Source organism: Xenopus laevis, chromosome 4L (assembly GCF_017654675.1).
Source record: "Xenopus laevis strain J_2021 chromosome 4L, Xenopus_laevis_v10.1, whole genome shotgun sequence".
Classification (NCBI taxonomy): domain Eukaryota; kingdom Metazoa; phylum Chordata; class Amphibia; order Anura; family Pipidae; genus Xenopus; species Xenopus laevis.
Window position 1 is genome coordinate 93,277,009 of NC_054377.1, and position 17,171 is coordinate 93,294,179.

General features: G+C 38.6%; 1 protein-coding gene across 3 annotated transcripts in view; it reads right to left on the bottom strand.

The window, feature by feature from the left end:
- Nucleotides 1-17,171, bottom strand: part of rabgap1l.L (RAB GTPase activating protein 1-like L homeolog) — a 158,301-nt gene that overhangs the window by 123,563 nt on the left and 17,567 nt on the right. For all 3 annotated transcript variants that reach the window (NM_001086011.1, XM_018256415.2, XM_018256417.2), the window contains 4 exon segments: nt 2,744-2,918; nt 10,782-10,992; nt 12,233-12,428; nt 12,850-13,015. In NM_001086011.1, the coding sequence (NP_001079480.1) occupies nt 2,744-2,918; nt 10,782-10,992; nt 12,233-12,428; nt 12,850-12,972 (705 nt within the window). In that variant the 5' untranslated portion in view covers nt 12,973-13,015.

Consider the following 17,171-nt stretch of genomic DNA (forward strand, 5'->3'; position numbering starts at 1 on the left):
AAATTTTTTTGTCCTATACCCTACTCCACACCTATGGGCACATTGCATCCCTAAAGAGAAAGTTCTTGATTGTTAAATCAGAAGATTGAGAAGGGTTCCCACACAAGCATTGAGGAACATACAGAAATAGAGATTACTATATTAGATACTTGTGTGTGGGACTAACTTATCTCCTAATAAAAGCAAAAGGTTTTTATATATTTTTAAAATGTTTTTGTTTACTTGTTTTCTTTTATATGCCCAAGGCAATAACATTTAAAAATAGTAATCTGAAAAAGAAAAAAACAAAATTATTCAGATACTAATAGTAAATTGATGTTATTATTCAGGTGCCTGAAGCCACCCACCTCTGCTATATTTAGGTGTCAGGTACAGTATTTATTTAAAAGTCTGGTATTATTGTCTTAGGGTTTTTTGTTTGCTATATGAAGCATACCATAGCACAAAATCAACTATATACAAAGAGACCAGGGTCCCCCTATTGTTCACAAATAAGAAATACATGTATTTTTAGGGCATTACCAGCAAGATTTCTTGAGATGTTCTTCACTGAATATTGAGATATCTGCTAAAAAAAATCCCCCTTTAGAGAAAATGCCAAGATCGCTGAAAGTAATATTATGGCACAACCCACACATGTTGATCCTGTGACCTAGAGAAACAGAATGCTGCAATCCGCAACAATTTTCATTTCTATAATCTACAGCAGGGATCGCCAAACTTTATTACCCGTGAGCCACATTCTAATGCAGGGGTCAGCAACCTTTACTATTAAAAGAGCCATTTTGCCCCTCTCCCACTAAAGAAAAATAGTCTGGAGCCGCAAAACACAGCTTATAAACTTTTTTAACCTTTTTTTAATTTTAACTGTTACAACAACAGAATACAACAAACAGAAGTGCATTGTGTATATGCAGGGCTACTTTGAAATAAATTAAACACTGAATAGCCCTATTAAATGCTAGTGTTCTCATCTGTTTAATGTGACTTCTGTTTCTGAAGCTCCATGCTGATCGTCTCTCTCTTGTCTTGAGTGTGTGACTGCAGTAAGGACCATGATGAATCATCATGCTGTGGCTCAATCTTGCCACTCCTGGGACGTCTATACAGCCCTCGCACCTGCTGGCGGCTTCTTGAGTGTGCTTACCGCGGTCGCACACTCAAGAAGCCACCAGCAGGTGCGAGGGCTGTAAATACGACCTGACAGGCAAAGCTGCAAGACTGAGCTGCAGCAAGCAGGATGAAGAGCCGCATGAGGCTCTGGAGCTGCAGGTTCCCTACCCCTGTTCTAATGTAAAGAAAAATTTTGGAAAGCAACACAAATATGCAAAAAGTTCCTGGTGGCGTCAATTATGGGCTGTGATTGACTACTGCAATGTGCTTTGACCTTTTTGTTTGTTTAGAAATTCTTAGTATTTTTATACTGCTAAAAGGGACTATATAGCGCACCAGCTGTTTCACTGGGCAGGCATCTTGGGGATTTACTAAAAACATTGAACAGCATCCCCAATGAGACACCCTATGCATACAGTACTCTGCCTGTGGATTTTACAGCTGTGCTGTCAGCCTAACAATAAAAGCTGTTTCCCCTAGCTCAGCTTTCTAAGACCCCGCTTACTTGCAATGGGTGCTGTCAGTATTCTGACATATGCCCAATGCTTTAACTCAGTTACCATTGGAAAAGTGCTTTCTTTCTAGGATGCCTATGATTAAGGGATTGTATCCCGAAACCCGTAGGGCGTTAGATCCTTGTAGGAGCCTGCAATAAACTTGCTACCTCCTTGAACGTAGTGCCATCCATTCTTTTGGCTTTGAACTGACACTTGGCGGTGGGGGGCGCTGCGGACAGAGCACCTAACAAGGAGGGATTGGAACAGCCGTTGGGAGGGTAAGCTTGGAGTCTATTTGGTTTAAAAGAGGTTTCTAGGATAAACACAGGTAAATTTGAACATAGGGAAGGAGAATAAGGGAAGTAGATACATGGAAAAGGGAACCAAGTGAGGTTATATTTACTATTTATATATTTACTATTTATATATTTACTGTTACTATTTACTATTTATATACGTATCTATCGAAATAATATCTAAGTATCTATGTGCAAGAGTCTAATTACGCACCAATACTTAAAATTAGGTACATTGGATTTAGTTACTTTTTCCTGAAAGTAAGACATTGTTTACCCACAAAGCCATAATTCAACAGTATTTCATGGTTCTCACAGGAACTGTTCTATCGTTATATTGCATTTTACAGCTTCTGGCATGTTATCTATTTGCATTACTTTACACACATTTATCACAGAGAACAGATCTGTTTGATTTTACAGTAAAACCATTTCATTTGCCATTGCAGTTCCCTATGGTTACCTTCATTCCTTTGTCTACTACCTCATTTTAAACTCGTTCCGTATTTACTGCATTCCATAGTTCACTTATAAACTTTATAAAGTAGTTTATCCTTTTTCAAATTTGTATTTATGTTTTATAGAAGTCCAAAAGGGCATGAGGTCCTAGAACTTCAGCATTTTGTGGTGACTTCATACCTCTCTGCAATTGCCTACTTAGAATTAAACTGCTGATTTTTTTAATTTAGCAAGGGGTTTCTTACAGTTTCACCGTACATAGCTGTAAATAGAGTAGCACAGTTATGCAATTAAATGAATCACTCACTTTGGAATCTGTAACTTATCTTGGCATTATTATCTGCAGTATTGCAGTTCGTATTAAGTTTGCACACTTACCGCTTCTTTTATCTCACAACTAAATACATGGATTTGAAATTCTTCAGTGCCAAGGTCCCTCTCAGTGAAAGCAAAGCAGTCACACTCTGAGGTACCATCTCGCCCTCGCACACAGAACAGCACTTTGTAGATTGGGAAGGAAGCAACTTCAGATTTGTTTGTTTGATCAATAATTCTGTGGAGTAAAGCAAGAGAAGCACTGAAACGTTGTAAACAAATTACATTTCTATTAAACTCAGATTTATATTCGCTTATACTCAAGTATATTCTGTCCCTGTTTTCCAAACTCCACCACAAACTAATAAACGAAAACAAATGGGAACACTGGGGGTCATTTATCAACACTGGGCAAATCTGCCCATGGGCAGTAACCTACAACAACCAGATTGCTGCATTCATTATTCTACTTGCAGCTGGCTTTAAAAAGCTAATCACTGATTATAGGTAACTGTCCATGGGCAAATTTGCCCATTGTTGATAAATGAGCCCCACTGGGTTAAAGTCCTATCAGAAGAGGAACACATCAGCCCCAGGGCCAACGACCAGATCAGTTTGTTTTGGATCCTTGGGTAAATGGCCAAATTGGACCCAGATGCACTCATTTGGTGACCTGAATTACAGGTATGTTCACAAAAATTAAAAACGTTTTGTTTCAGCTGTTTGCCGTTAATGTAATACCTTATAAAACAAACAGACAAATTATGAAGGACGACTTTACTGTGTAGGCAAAACACACAGAAATATGATTTACAATAAGTCATGTCCTGGGGGGAAAGGGGGACTGAATGTCCAGCCACACAATTTCCTATGAGTCTTACTGCACATATGGAGTAACAGGAAAATGCCATTCAGCAAAAATTGTTTTGTGTGCACAATATGCCCTATATGTGAAGTGACAGGTGGATGCCAATCCTGACTACAAACATGGGGAAGTAGCAGGCCATATAAGTGTTTTCTCCTCTAGTGTTTGTCCAACATTTGGGGAAATTCTTTTTTTATTTAGGAGCATCTACAGCTTGTTATCTGTAGTAAAGTAACACATGTGGTATGGCGGGGTGACGTAGATTCCCTATCTCGGTTCCACGACCATCTCAAATGTTTTCATTCCTCCATCAAATTCACACTTACCCATGATGTTAGGGAAATCTCTTTCTTGGATGTACTAGTCTATAGAGAAGGAGGGCTACAAACTAAATGATATTCTAAACCCACTGACCATAACCAGATTTTACATTTTGATAGCAATCACCTCATGCACACCAAGAATTCGATACCAATCAGCCAACTAACACGGGTCCACAGATTGGTTAGTGACCCCGTAGTCAGGGATGCCCAGATCAAACAAATGAGACAAATTTAGAAAGAGGGGGTATCCATCGAAAGTATTGGATAAAGCTGAAAAGGTTATGGGTCAGGGAAGGGCTAAAAAAATGAAGGGCCCTAGAATCACCTTTGTCACACAGTATGGTGGGTTAACTAGAGAAATAAATGGAATTCTACAAAAACATTGGCCTATATTATATAGAGCTTATCCCACAGTGAGAAAATTTATCTTTCCCCCGTTAATATATATATATATATATATATATATATATATATATATATATATATATATATATATATATATATATATATATATATATATATATATATATATATATATATATAAAAGAGGAAAAACCATAGGGTCCAAACTAACTAAATCTAAAGTACAAAAAGATAAATCATTGACAAGTACATTTTTGGGACCACGCAATAGTGGCATGTATCCATGCCTTGATTGCAAGCAGTGTAGACATGTGATAAAAGGGAAATCTTTTATACATCCGGGAACAGGAGAATCTATTCAAATTAGGGGATAATACACAATTTGTGGTGTATGCGATCGTTTGCCCATGTGGTATGATCTATGTTGGATTAACCATCCAGAAGGTTAAATCATGGATTTCCCAACATAAATCTACTATAAAATTGGGAAACACTGCATTACCATTGTCACGTCATTTTAAGGAAAAAGGTCATACTGTGGAGCAGCTACGGTTCGTGGTATTGGAGAATGTGCCCCCATTTGATAGGGGAGGAGACCGTGAACTAAGGCTAAAACAAAAGGGAAGTATGGTGATTAAAAGGTTAAATTCACTTCATCCGGCAGGTCTTAATAAGGATTACAATTTATATCTATTTTTATGAGCTTTATCTGTTTCTACATGTTTTGTCTCTATCGTGTTAAAGTTGAAACATTTGAATTCATATGCATAGATTTTATTCAGCCATTGTTCAGTGTATATTGCATTAACCCTGTGTAGAGGATAATGAATTATATGTGCACACATATGGTGATGTAATTTTTTATTACAATTTAATACAAACCTTTTGAGCATTCTAAGCGAGTGCTGTCCATTTCTATTTATATAGGATAAAGATGCAATAAAAGATTATTTGTCTTATATTAAAGGGAGTGCTGGTCTATGAAACATTGGTGTATACAAGATTTACCGTGCACCCCTGCCTTTATCAAGGTTGATTTTGGAGTGCGGATACTCATCTGGAAGAGATATAGATATAGATATAGATATATATATATATATATATATATATATATATATATATATATATATATATATATATATATATATATATATATATATATATATATATATATATATATATATATATATATATATATATATATATATATATATAGTCTGAAGGTGCACACCGTTTACAAATGAAAGTACCTGGGTGCCTGCCAATTTGGAATAAATGCAAAAGTAGAAAGTATCGACACTCACAGGTTTTTTAAAGTTGCAAAAACAAAAAAGATGTTTATTGTGGCTCAACGTTTCGATCCCCCACAGGGATCTTCATCAGGAGTGTACAAACAAACATTCAGACAACCCATAATTCCCCTGAATTTAAACCCACGTCCCAGGAAAGTCAGTCAGCTACTGTTGTATGTAATGCACAAGCACTCGTGAGGTACAGAGAAAGGAGAGGGAGGGAGGACAACCAGTGCGCAAAGGTGCGTAAGAAGAATAAAATGAATAGCAGGTAAGTATTTGGTCAGAGCAAACTACCGCTGTGCCAGAAAAAAACCACACTCCTGTGCCTATACGTCCTTAGCCAATCAGAGGCACTTTCAGGTCCTTCCGGGCCAATCGGGACCGGTCCAATCAAAAGCCATTGTCTGGCCTCCTATCGCCAATACTATCGTCTAGTGGAGGTGGGTGTGCGCGCTAGCGCAGTGAACCTCAGTATAGCCGCCCGTTGCCTAGGACCCGTCATCTGGCAACCCGAGTTAAAGTATTATCGGCGGCCACAGGCGACACAGCTCCCTGTGTCTCCTGATCCGCCGTCGCAAGTTGGAGCAAGGTGCCTGGTAGCGACAGCAGCGCACAGTAGGAACTAACCGCCTGCAGCTGGTAGCGACCAATACAGGGCACAAAACGCACCAAGATAGACTGGGTTACATCTGGGGGGATACGAGAGCGCCCAAAACATGGGATTAGCTCATGGCAGGGTATATTTCGGTCCGTGCCCACATACTAGACATTCTAAATTAAAGACATCCATGTCAGGACTATCACCGGGTATCGGATTGAACGGGCATGGTGGTAAGTGGCATGTTCAGCAGATAGTGCAAAAGTTGGGTAAAAACAACGAAGGAAGAGCAGAGGGGAGTAGGAGGAGGAATACAGGAAAACACAGTAGTAAGAAAATCATAATGTAGCAACTACAAAGGCTGATTCTTGTGGGATAAACAGTATTGAAACAGTATAGTCTCAATGATGTATCGAAAAACAATACACAAAAATAAGGCAATAATGTAATAAATGTTCACATAAAACATCCTAGTGGAAGTGTCTCATTAAGCCCTCGCGGGGTAACAGTATCCAAACGGTATATCCATTTCGATTCCTTCCTCAGGAGGGCCAGGTCACGATCTCCCCCTCTCGAGAGAGGGGGTTGATGGTCAATAGCCATACAGCGGAATGTGGGAAGTCCATGGCCCATTTGTAGAAAGTGTCTGGCTACTGGCTGTTTGGCTGTTTTCTCTTTTAGCGCTTTGCTAATTGCAGATCTATGATTGGCAATCCTTTCTTTTAGTTGGGTTGTCGTTTTTCCCACATAATACAGTCCACATGGGCATGTGACAATATAAACAATAAAGGTGGAAGTGCAGGAAAGTCTGTGTTGGATCTTAAATCGTTTACCTGTATGTGGGTGGGGAAAGTCCTTACCAGTCAACATGGAACGACATGTGGTACAGTCTGGACAGCGATAGCAACCTAGTTTCCTTTGTTCACTAAGCCAATTCGTATCTTTCAGGGTTTTACTACTAAAGTCAGTTTGTACCAGAATATCCCTGAGATTCTGATTTCTCCCATGGCCAAACATGGGACATGGGGACTGATGTAGAGACAAAGTAGTATCCATGGAGACAATTGGCCAATTCTTTTTTACACATTGTTTAAGTTTCTTGGAGATGTGAGAATGCTTGGTAGTGAAGATTAGTTGATTGTCGGTATGTTCAACCTTTTGTTTGCTCGTCAAAAGGTCAGCCTGGGAGTGCATCATGGCCCTTTTGAGCTGTTGCTCCAGCAGCTCCTCACGGTAACCCCTTGCCAGGAATCCATTAAAGGCTTCCCTAAGTTGGATTTCTGCTGTTCCTGGATCACTATTGTTACGTATTATCCGGAGAAATTGTGAGTAGGGAATTGCCCTGATGGTTGTAGGAGGGTGGTCACTATCAGCATGTAGAATAGTATTACGGTCCGTTGGTTTTCTATATAGCTTCGTACCTAGGCCATCAGCAGTCTTAAAAATAAATAAGTCCAGGAATTCAATACCCTGGTCACTGAAATTTAGCGTAAGGCGAATTGGATTGTCCAGACTGTTTAATGTATTAAAAAATGTGGTAAGTGATGTAGCATCTCCTCCCCAAATCAGCAACAGATCATCTATGTAGCGAAGGTAGGCGATGAGTTCTTCTCCAGCTATTCCCATGATGTTTTCGTGCTCATACTGCAGCATATAGAGATTGGCATATGATGGTGCCAGGGCACTGCCCATAGCCGTGCCTGACACCTGTAGGTAGAACGTACTTTCGAACTTAAAGTAATTGTGCGTGAGGGTTAGTTCTAATAGTTCAATGAGAAATTCTGTTGGTACAGTTTTGTTCAATCTTGTTTCAAGTGCCTTTTTACATGCAATGATGCCTTGATCGTGGGGAATCACCGTATATAAACTTTTAACGTCCATGGTTGCTAGGAGGAAATCCTTGGGTAAATTTTCAAGTTGTTGCAGCGTCTGTATAACGTGGGTGGCATCACGAGTGAACGAAGGCATTGTGCTAAAGAGTGGCTGTAAAAAGGAGTCAATATACGTGGCTACTGGCTGAAACAGCGAGCCCACTGCCGAAATTATTGGTCGTCCAGGAGGTGCCGTCTGGGATTTATGAATTTTGGGTAATGTGTAGATAATTGGGGTCCTCGGGAAGTCAGAGGTCATATATAGTAGAGTATTTTGATCGATCCATCCTGCGGATAAGGCAGTGTGAAGAATGTTATCTAGTTCTCTCTTAAACATTGCGGTTGGATCACCTGGCAGGGTTCTGTATGTAGAGGAGTCTGAGAGTTGGTGAAGTAATTCTTTTTTGTAGTATTCATAGCTAAGGAGTACAATAGCCCCTCCCTTATCTGCGGGGCGAATCACCAAGCTGTCGTCCTGTCGCAGCGTCTTGATTGCCTTTCTTTCTTCAGGGGAAAGGTTATGGTGGGGCTTACTATGATGTATAAGCTGTTCCATCTCCTTGGATACAATCCTGCCAAAGGTGCGAACTGCTGCTGGTGTGTTAGGAGGATCAAAATTGCTGATGGGTTTAAAGCGTGGGACTATTGACCTAGGTGTGTCCCTAAAGTGTTCCTGAAGTTTGAGTTTCCTCTGGAATCTGTTAATATTACTCAATATTTCAATGGGTTCTGGTTTAGAGCTTGGGATAAACGATAGGCCCCTGTTGAGCACAGCTATTTCGCCAGGGGTAAGGACATGCTGGCTCAGATTAAAGATTACGTCCGTCGACCCCTCGGTGGTTTTGTTCCTAGGTTTATGCCTCCCCCTCCTGGTGTGGTTTCTTTGCCTTTTTCTCTGTCCTGTCGTGATCTTGTTTTTACCCCTAAAAAACCGTCCTGTTCAGTTTGTGTGTGGGGGCTAGAGTCAGAGTCAGTGGACTGGTCTGAGCTGTCGATAGTGTGCAGGGTCCTTGGTTTATGTCTGCGTCTAATATGAGTGAAGCGGTCGGATTTGATGCCCATAAGCCACCCGTATACCTGTTTCTGTTTATAATCGTCAGCAACTTTCCGTATCTTAGTCTGTTTGAAATTGGTTAGGTCCTGTTTATGTTTCTCTATAATGTCAGTAAGTTTCCTCAACCAGTCACAAGTGCTGTCAGATTTTAAAGATTCCAGATGGGCTGTTTCCAGTTTAGCAATGTCCTCCCTCACTGTCACTAAATCTTTACCCACTTGTTCTACCACCAGTAGGATTAAATCCAAGGAGCAGCGATTCAGGATGCCACACCACTTACTGCAGAAATCAGGGTTACTCCGTCCAAGAGTAGGTATATTATTAATCCTGAAACCCCTTGGGATCAATTTCTGTCTGTGATAGTTAGATAGGAAAACGCCATGTAAATGTAGATCCACCTCTTTACGTTTCAAGTCCAATAGTTCATGATAAATGTTAGTAGAGGATTTACTCACTGTTTCTTCAAAGGTAGTGTCTGGGAATAAAATACGGTCTGCATCCAATATAGTAAACCCAAATTCCCTTGTAGTGTCAATATTCAGCGCAGGTTGTGTGTATAGATCCTCCATGCCTTCCTCTGTCGTTCCTACGAAACACTCGATGTCCTGATCGTCTGAAAGCCGGTTCTTGGTCACGGGCGGCTATACTGAGGTTCACTGCGCTAGCGCGCACACCCACCTCCACTAGACGATAGTATTGGCGATAGGAGGCCAGACAATGGCTTTTGATTGGACTGGTCCCGATTGGCCCGGAAGGACCTGAAAGTGCCTCTGATTGGCTAAGGACATATAGGCACAGGAGTGTGGTTTTTCTGGCACAGCGGTAGTTTGCTCTGACCAAATACTTACCTGCTATTATGCATTTTATTCTTCTTACGCACCTTTGCGCACTGGTTGTCCTCCCTCCCTCTCCTTTCTCTGTACCTCACGAGTGCTTGTGCATTACATACAGTAGCTGACTGACAGCTACCACGGTTGCCTAGCAACAGCTCTTGGCGCCATTTCCTGGGACGTGGGTTTAAATTCAGGGGAATTATGGGTTGTCTGAATGTTTGTTTGTACACTCCTGACGAAGATCCCTGTGGGGGAACGAAACGTTGAGCCACAATAAACATCTTTTTTGTTTTTGCAACTTTAAAAAACCTGTGAGTGTCGCTACTTTCTACTTATATATATATATATATATATATATATATATATATATATATATATATATATATATAGACAAATACAAGAGTCCTCTGCACTCAACCGATTAATGGGTTGAGTGCAGAGGACTCTTGTATTTGTCTATATGTATTTTGTGGTCATAGCCTCATTGCACCTCCGCCTAATGGTTTTAAAAAATAGTGGTGAGCACAACTTTCCCTTGTTCGTTATATATATATATATATATTTTCACCTGACCAGTAATCCATAGCAATCAATTAGTTATGATCATTTGAAACAGACTACATGTAGAACAATACAACCAAAATATTTGATTGGTTGCCATCGGTTACTCCCCAGGTTCAAATGTGTCTAATGGTGATAAATAAGATCTAGTGAGATTTCAAGAACACAAATTTCAATGCTAAAGCTTGCTTTGCTTACTGAAAATCCTTGAACAACCCTTACCTACACATCATTCAAAAGATACTTTTTCGGGGCTAGTACTTTAACCTTTTTTTCAAAAATTAGTTCTCTTAAGAACTGGCTAGCAGTTAAGAAATAATTTTTATAATTCAGCTTACCTGACAGATCCTTCTGGTATATTTGGTACATAAAGTGTGACAGTGATAGGCGCAACACACTGAGCTTTCATGGACGCCATGGCACGAAGGGCCTCAATTTCATTACGTGGAGCAGACACTTTCATGCACCCCAAGTAGCATAGCTTGTGAAACGAAACGCTTTCTTCTTCTGGTGGGTGGGATAAAGCGCCAATGCTTTGCACAGGGAGTTCTGCAACATAAACACTAGGTAAGGATTCAGTTTTTAAATAGCATAAACAGATCAGCTAAAGCTGTGTGTACGCCAGGAATCTCAAGAAAAGCTTCCCTGGCATAAAGTTCTGTTATGGAAGCTATTACTGTACACGGTCAACACATTTTTGATCAGTACTTATTATACCTTACCTGTGTTTTAGGTAGTAGGAGAACTTTTCGTCACATAAAAATAAACAAATTTAAAAAATAAATAAATAAAAAAAAGAATAATCCCTTTTCTGGGTTTATTAACTCTTAAGTCTGTATCCTAAGCCAAATTTTAGCAAACCACACTCTATGACCCAAGTATTATTTTACAATATTTATGTGTTTGAAAAGAATGCTAATATCAGTTCAACTGGTCAGTGAAAATATATATACACGTAGATAAAATTCTCCAGAAAGTTTGCAGTTGAATCAATGTCAAAACACCTATAATAACACCAAATTATATATATATATATATATATATATATATATATATATATATATATATATATATATATATACACACACACACACACACACACACACACACACACACACACACACACACACAAGTATGGGATACATTTTTTTGAAAAACCACTATACAAAAGATCCCAATTAAAGGAATACACATCTATATAAACACATTGTTCATATAGGAAATCATTTTTATTTTATGTTCGATATTGTTTTTTCCTGCAATAAAACATACCTCGTACTAGATGGTAAATAAAGTGCATAAATATTGGTGACAAAAAATCCAATTTTTTTTAATGTTAAGATGTTTTTAATAGCCCTAAGGGATGGTGCGCCAAATTACGGAAGCACCTGCTGCCTGCAAAACTCCAGTTCACAAGCATTACAGATAGTAGATCCTGTACCTATACAATGCCATGCTTTACATAACGGCAGAGAAAACAGTTTTTAGGTGGGAGGTGGGATTCATTACAACAATCAAATAAAATGCCTAGTACAACTGGATCAAAATAGTTTTCTGCTCTGAAACACAGGCCAAATGCTGATCCACTTTCTAATTTACGAAAAGAGGACCCAACATGCTCAGTGGCTTAACTAGATGTTACTGGGCCCCACAGCAAATTCAACTTAGCCAAAACATTGGTAAATTTACCTACTCTACCAAGATGTCATGTGTCATGGAAGTGTCACATGTATGTTGCTATCTGTTCTAGATAATAAAGTTGAATTAGGAAACATGGGGCCTAAGTTACCTGTGCTTTTGGGATCTAGCATTAATGTCAAGGGGACAATTTTAGTTCCAATATCAAAGAAATGACTAGTTGTTGGAACAGTAGACAGTTCTTCTGCACTTGCTTCTTTAAGCACGTTGCTGTTTTGGGTCTTTTCAGAATCTCGAAGGATCTCCTCCATTGCCTTTTCCAACTGCTCATCTCCATTGGACATAATCTGTTCAAAAACCAAACAAAAAAATACCAATCAGTCAATAACTTTGGTTAACGGATAAGTGAGAAAAGAAACAGTACACTACAGCACTGTGTAGAGATAATGTCATACCTATGTAGAATGTTTTGCAAAACTCCATGTGGAACAGAAGCAAATTTAGAGTAAATAAAGTCTACACTATAAATATTACCATTATAGTCCTAACATCTTATTTCTATGAGAGAATAGAGAACTGATACCTTAGAAAATCCATTCTTTGGGAAACATAATAGAATGTTTACTTGTCCCTGAAGCAGCCTTATACAATAGAGTCACAGCTATAACTATAAACCATGCCGTCACTTGTCTACATATAATATTGGTGCATAATGCACAGCTGAAGCTAATGGCTACCATATATTAGCTAATTAAATCATAGATGTACCTTAAGCTTTGGTTTGTCTTCGGAGTCCGAGGAACCCTCAACCAAGACAAAATCTTCACTATTTACAGTTGACCCAGAGTCATTGAACTCGCTGGCATTTTGAGTGGAAGTCTTTTTTTCCATTACTTCTGTGTAGTGTTTGTAATATTTATCAATGCTGGAACCCCTTGAAAACAGTTAAAAAGGAAAATAACATTCAGTTTATTACAAGTTAACAGAGATCTTAAACACCATTAATTCATGTAGCTCAAAATCTATATACCCCAAAGGTGAACCCAACTGTGAACAACTATTTAAAGTATATCCAAGTAAACTACCGAAGCAGTCCATACACAGAGTGCAAAAATTCTTTGGAATATACAGGTATAGGACCCGTTATCCAGAATGCTTGGGACCTGGGTATTTTCGGATAACGAATCTTTTACTAATTTGGATTTTCATACATTAAGTCTACTAGAAAATCATGTAAACAACCCCAACAGGCTGGTTTTACTTCCAATAAGAATTATTTAGTCTGGATCAAGTACAAGGATAAAAAGGAATGACAAAGAGCTTTAACTTTATCTAGTTAAAAACAGATGTATCCATTTAGACAAGGACTAAAAAAAATCTTAAACACTAATTGTAATTAACTTAGTACAGGTATTGGGCATGTTATACAGAATGCTCGGGACCTGTGGTTTTCCGGATAAGGGATCTTCCCGTAATTTGGATCTCCATACCTTAAAACTACAAGAAAATCCTTTAAATATTAAATAAACCCAAAAAGGCTGGCATTGCATCCAATAAGTATTAATTATATCTTAGTTGGGCTCAAGTACAAGGTTATGTTTTATTATTACAGACAAAAATAAATAATTTTTAAAAATTTGGATTATTTGCATAAAATGAAGTCTATGGGAGATGGCCTTTCCGTAATTCAGAGCTTTATGGACAATGGGTTTCCGGATAATGGATCGCATACCTGTACTGCTAATCAAAGTGGAAAGGAGAACACTAAAACAAGCAGGATACTGCTACAGTGAAGTTTATTCAGGCTGTCACAGCATGTTTTGGGCACGGAATGTTGCCCTTTCTCAAGTGTAACAATGAACAGAACAAAGTGACTATTTAAACCCACCCTTCATACCTTCCTCCACACGTCATTTGCATAATTAGTCCAATTTAGTGTAGGTGCTCCTGTGAGTGATTATTAGAGGCCAGAAAGTATCCAGGAAAAGCCCTTGTGTTAAACACCAGTTGCAAATGTTCATAGAGTGTCCATGTGTGAATTTTCTCTTCACCTAACTTCACCACAGTTTGCCTCACTTTGCCAGGTGTATTTTCACAATACATCTCCATATTTACTAAGAATCGTAAGGTTGCTTTTTCAAGAGAATTGTGGTGAATTTTCTCATGGCAAAAATTGGCCAGTATATTTCCCCATACAATAGTAGTAGGAAAAATTTGAGAATTTTCTCTGATGAATTTTCTCTAGCGCTGAGGTTTTTCGCTTTTTTAGTAAGATGTCATGGGGAGCTGTCTCTAAACATCCACAATTCGCCCTTTATTAAATGTGCCCCATAGTGTGCATCATATATCTGTTAAAAGCACAGGAAAACAATGATACATCACAATAAATGCTAATCTAATGTTACCAAGAACATGTAAAAAGCATTTGATATAGGAATAATCACCAGCATTTATGAATACTCTTACCAATATCTTGTCTACACTGCTTTTCTATGTTCTTAAATTTAAGGCATTCTTTCTGCAAGATATTGTGTTGTGTCATGTCAGTTAGTCGGAAATAAACTTCACTGTAGTAGTATCCTGCTTGTTGGAGTGCTCCCCTTTCCACCTCCATTAGGAGTACAACTATCTGTGAACTGCTACATGTGCTGAAGACGGGCAATCATCAGCATTCCAAAGGTTCTTAAATAACAAAAACCTACACATGTACCAAAAGCATTTGGCTCTACATGGCTATGATACCAAGTTAGCCAGGAAAAGTGTAAATGTATTTGTATGTACTACACCCTCATGCATCAAGCAGAAACATGACAGATATTTGGTCCTCAAACAGTTTCTAATAAGAAATTACACGCGCTATCTGGCTGTTCATTTCTATTTGGGACATCTGTTGTAACTCAGTTACATCATAAATGACTCACAGTAACCCAATCCTGAGGAGATTTTACTTTTCCTTGTCTCATCGTCTGCTTGTGCAAATTACATACTGTTATTAAACAGTCTTTTTTTTAACGTTTCCTCTACAAATGGCAAAACATGTTAGATGCACTGTAAAATTCATTCATGATCTGAGAAATCATTTACATTTAAAGGACAATTAAAGACAACAAATAATAAGGCTAGTAATGATATAGCTCATGCCCAGGGTACGACTCAAAAGACTACCACTGCATATGCTGCTTAGCTATCAGGGCCAGGAGAGCAATCCAAACTAGTGAAGTTGTGAAGGCTGTCGAAAGGAGTGATTTGGGTGAAGGGCTAGGGAGGTACTGTGCAAGGGCCCTAACAGTTAAAAATGGCAGCTGGAGTTGGTTTAGTTCTTTTATAATAATTTAATGGTCAGCTCATACCAAACTTGTGCTGTGATCATAATGCACTAACCCATTTTTATATGTCTCGATAGTCTTTACCCAGCATTGGGTTCTTAGTGGGTGTATTAGTCGCACATACCCAGTGATGTCATCAATAAGGGTCAGTCAAAGACTCTGTTTTTTTTTTTTTTATAAGCAGCTTTGGGAAACAAAATATGGGAAGTTGTGTCTCCTGCTGTTTATGAATCAGAGACAGGAAGCCTAAAAATTGATGCAGCCAAGCATGGCAGCCACCAACCCCACTGCATATCTCTGCTTTGATGATCTTGTGAGAGGAAGCTGGGTAGTCCTGGATTTGCAATATATGATCCAAGACAGATAATGTTATACATTCATACAAAATTACTTCCTGGTACTACCAACCCTACAAAAGCAGCAAGATTTTGTTTACCAAACAAATTTACAGTCTTTGTTTCTGAAAGAGTAGGAACAATGCATACATTTAACATTTTTGACAACTGTACATTAACATTTCAGCTCAGTAAACAAGAAAGCATAATCAGTGTCTATCATTACTATATTTGAAAAGACATTATACACCTATATAGATTTTTTTTTCCAACATATTAATATGCTGAAAATGTATTCTAGCTATTCTTTTAATAGCAACATGACTGCAAACCCTGAACCCTCCTTGTAATCAGGTCAGCTTGTTTATAGAGTGAATAAGGAACTCCCCCTGTTGTAAAGTATAAGGATATTATAAGTCAAAGAGGAGTTCCACGACCGTGGGACTTTGAGGTGATTTCTAACATCCTCATATTTTGTAACATATAAGTTGTGTCAGAAACTACATCACTACACAATTCAGTTTTTAAGGATATTCATACCTCTTGAGCAATATAATGTGACAATGAGCTTTGTATAAACAATCCCCTACATTCTACACTGTTGTGGCTTACAGAAAAGCAGAATTGCTTTATGTAGTGGAGATGAAGGGGAATATTTCATGCTAAATAAAGCAGACAAATGCTGGGAAATTAGGCAATGAAGAAATAGGAATGGTCAGGGGGTAAAATTTACAAAGAAAATAAAAAAAGAACACAAGAAAATATTTATACAGTAAAAAGCAAAAAAAAAAACTGGAATTAAATTTTACTGCTCAAGACACCATGGTCTCTGTACCTGCACTTGATATCTTGGCCTCTGTATCTATACTGTTTAAAATTTTGGGCTCTCCTAATGCTGGAGCATGTGGGTACAAACATCTGTCCTGGTTGCACATTAGTGGCTACATATTGTAGTTTTTGGTCTTTGGGGGTCAAGTATCTGTAGTGCCTGTATACTGGGGGCTTTTCATCTGTACTACTGTTGACACCTTGAGTTCTTTATATGTACTGCTGTGATATAGCGGGCTTTATATCTTTAATGCCTGCATACGGTGAATTTTGTATCTGTACTATTTTTTTTTGGTGTCCGTGCATGCTGAACCCAATAGCAGGCCAGTTGGCATCTGCCAGGCATTTGGTGCCAAAGTTAACTGCAGCAATTTTGGTAGCTCCAGGGTTCACCAGTGTCAATAGGCTCACTTGCACACAGTTTTTTGGAACAAAACGCTCGGTTACATAGTTACATAGTTTAGTTGGGTTTAAAAAGACCAAAGTCCATCAAGTTCAACCCCTCTAAATGAATCTCAGCACACATACATACACACACTCACACCAACCCCTCCATGCACTCACATAGCAGTATGCACAAAATGTCGCTGTCTTAAATATA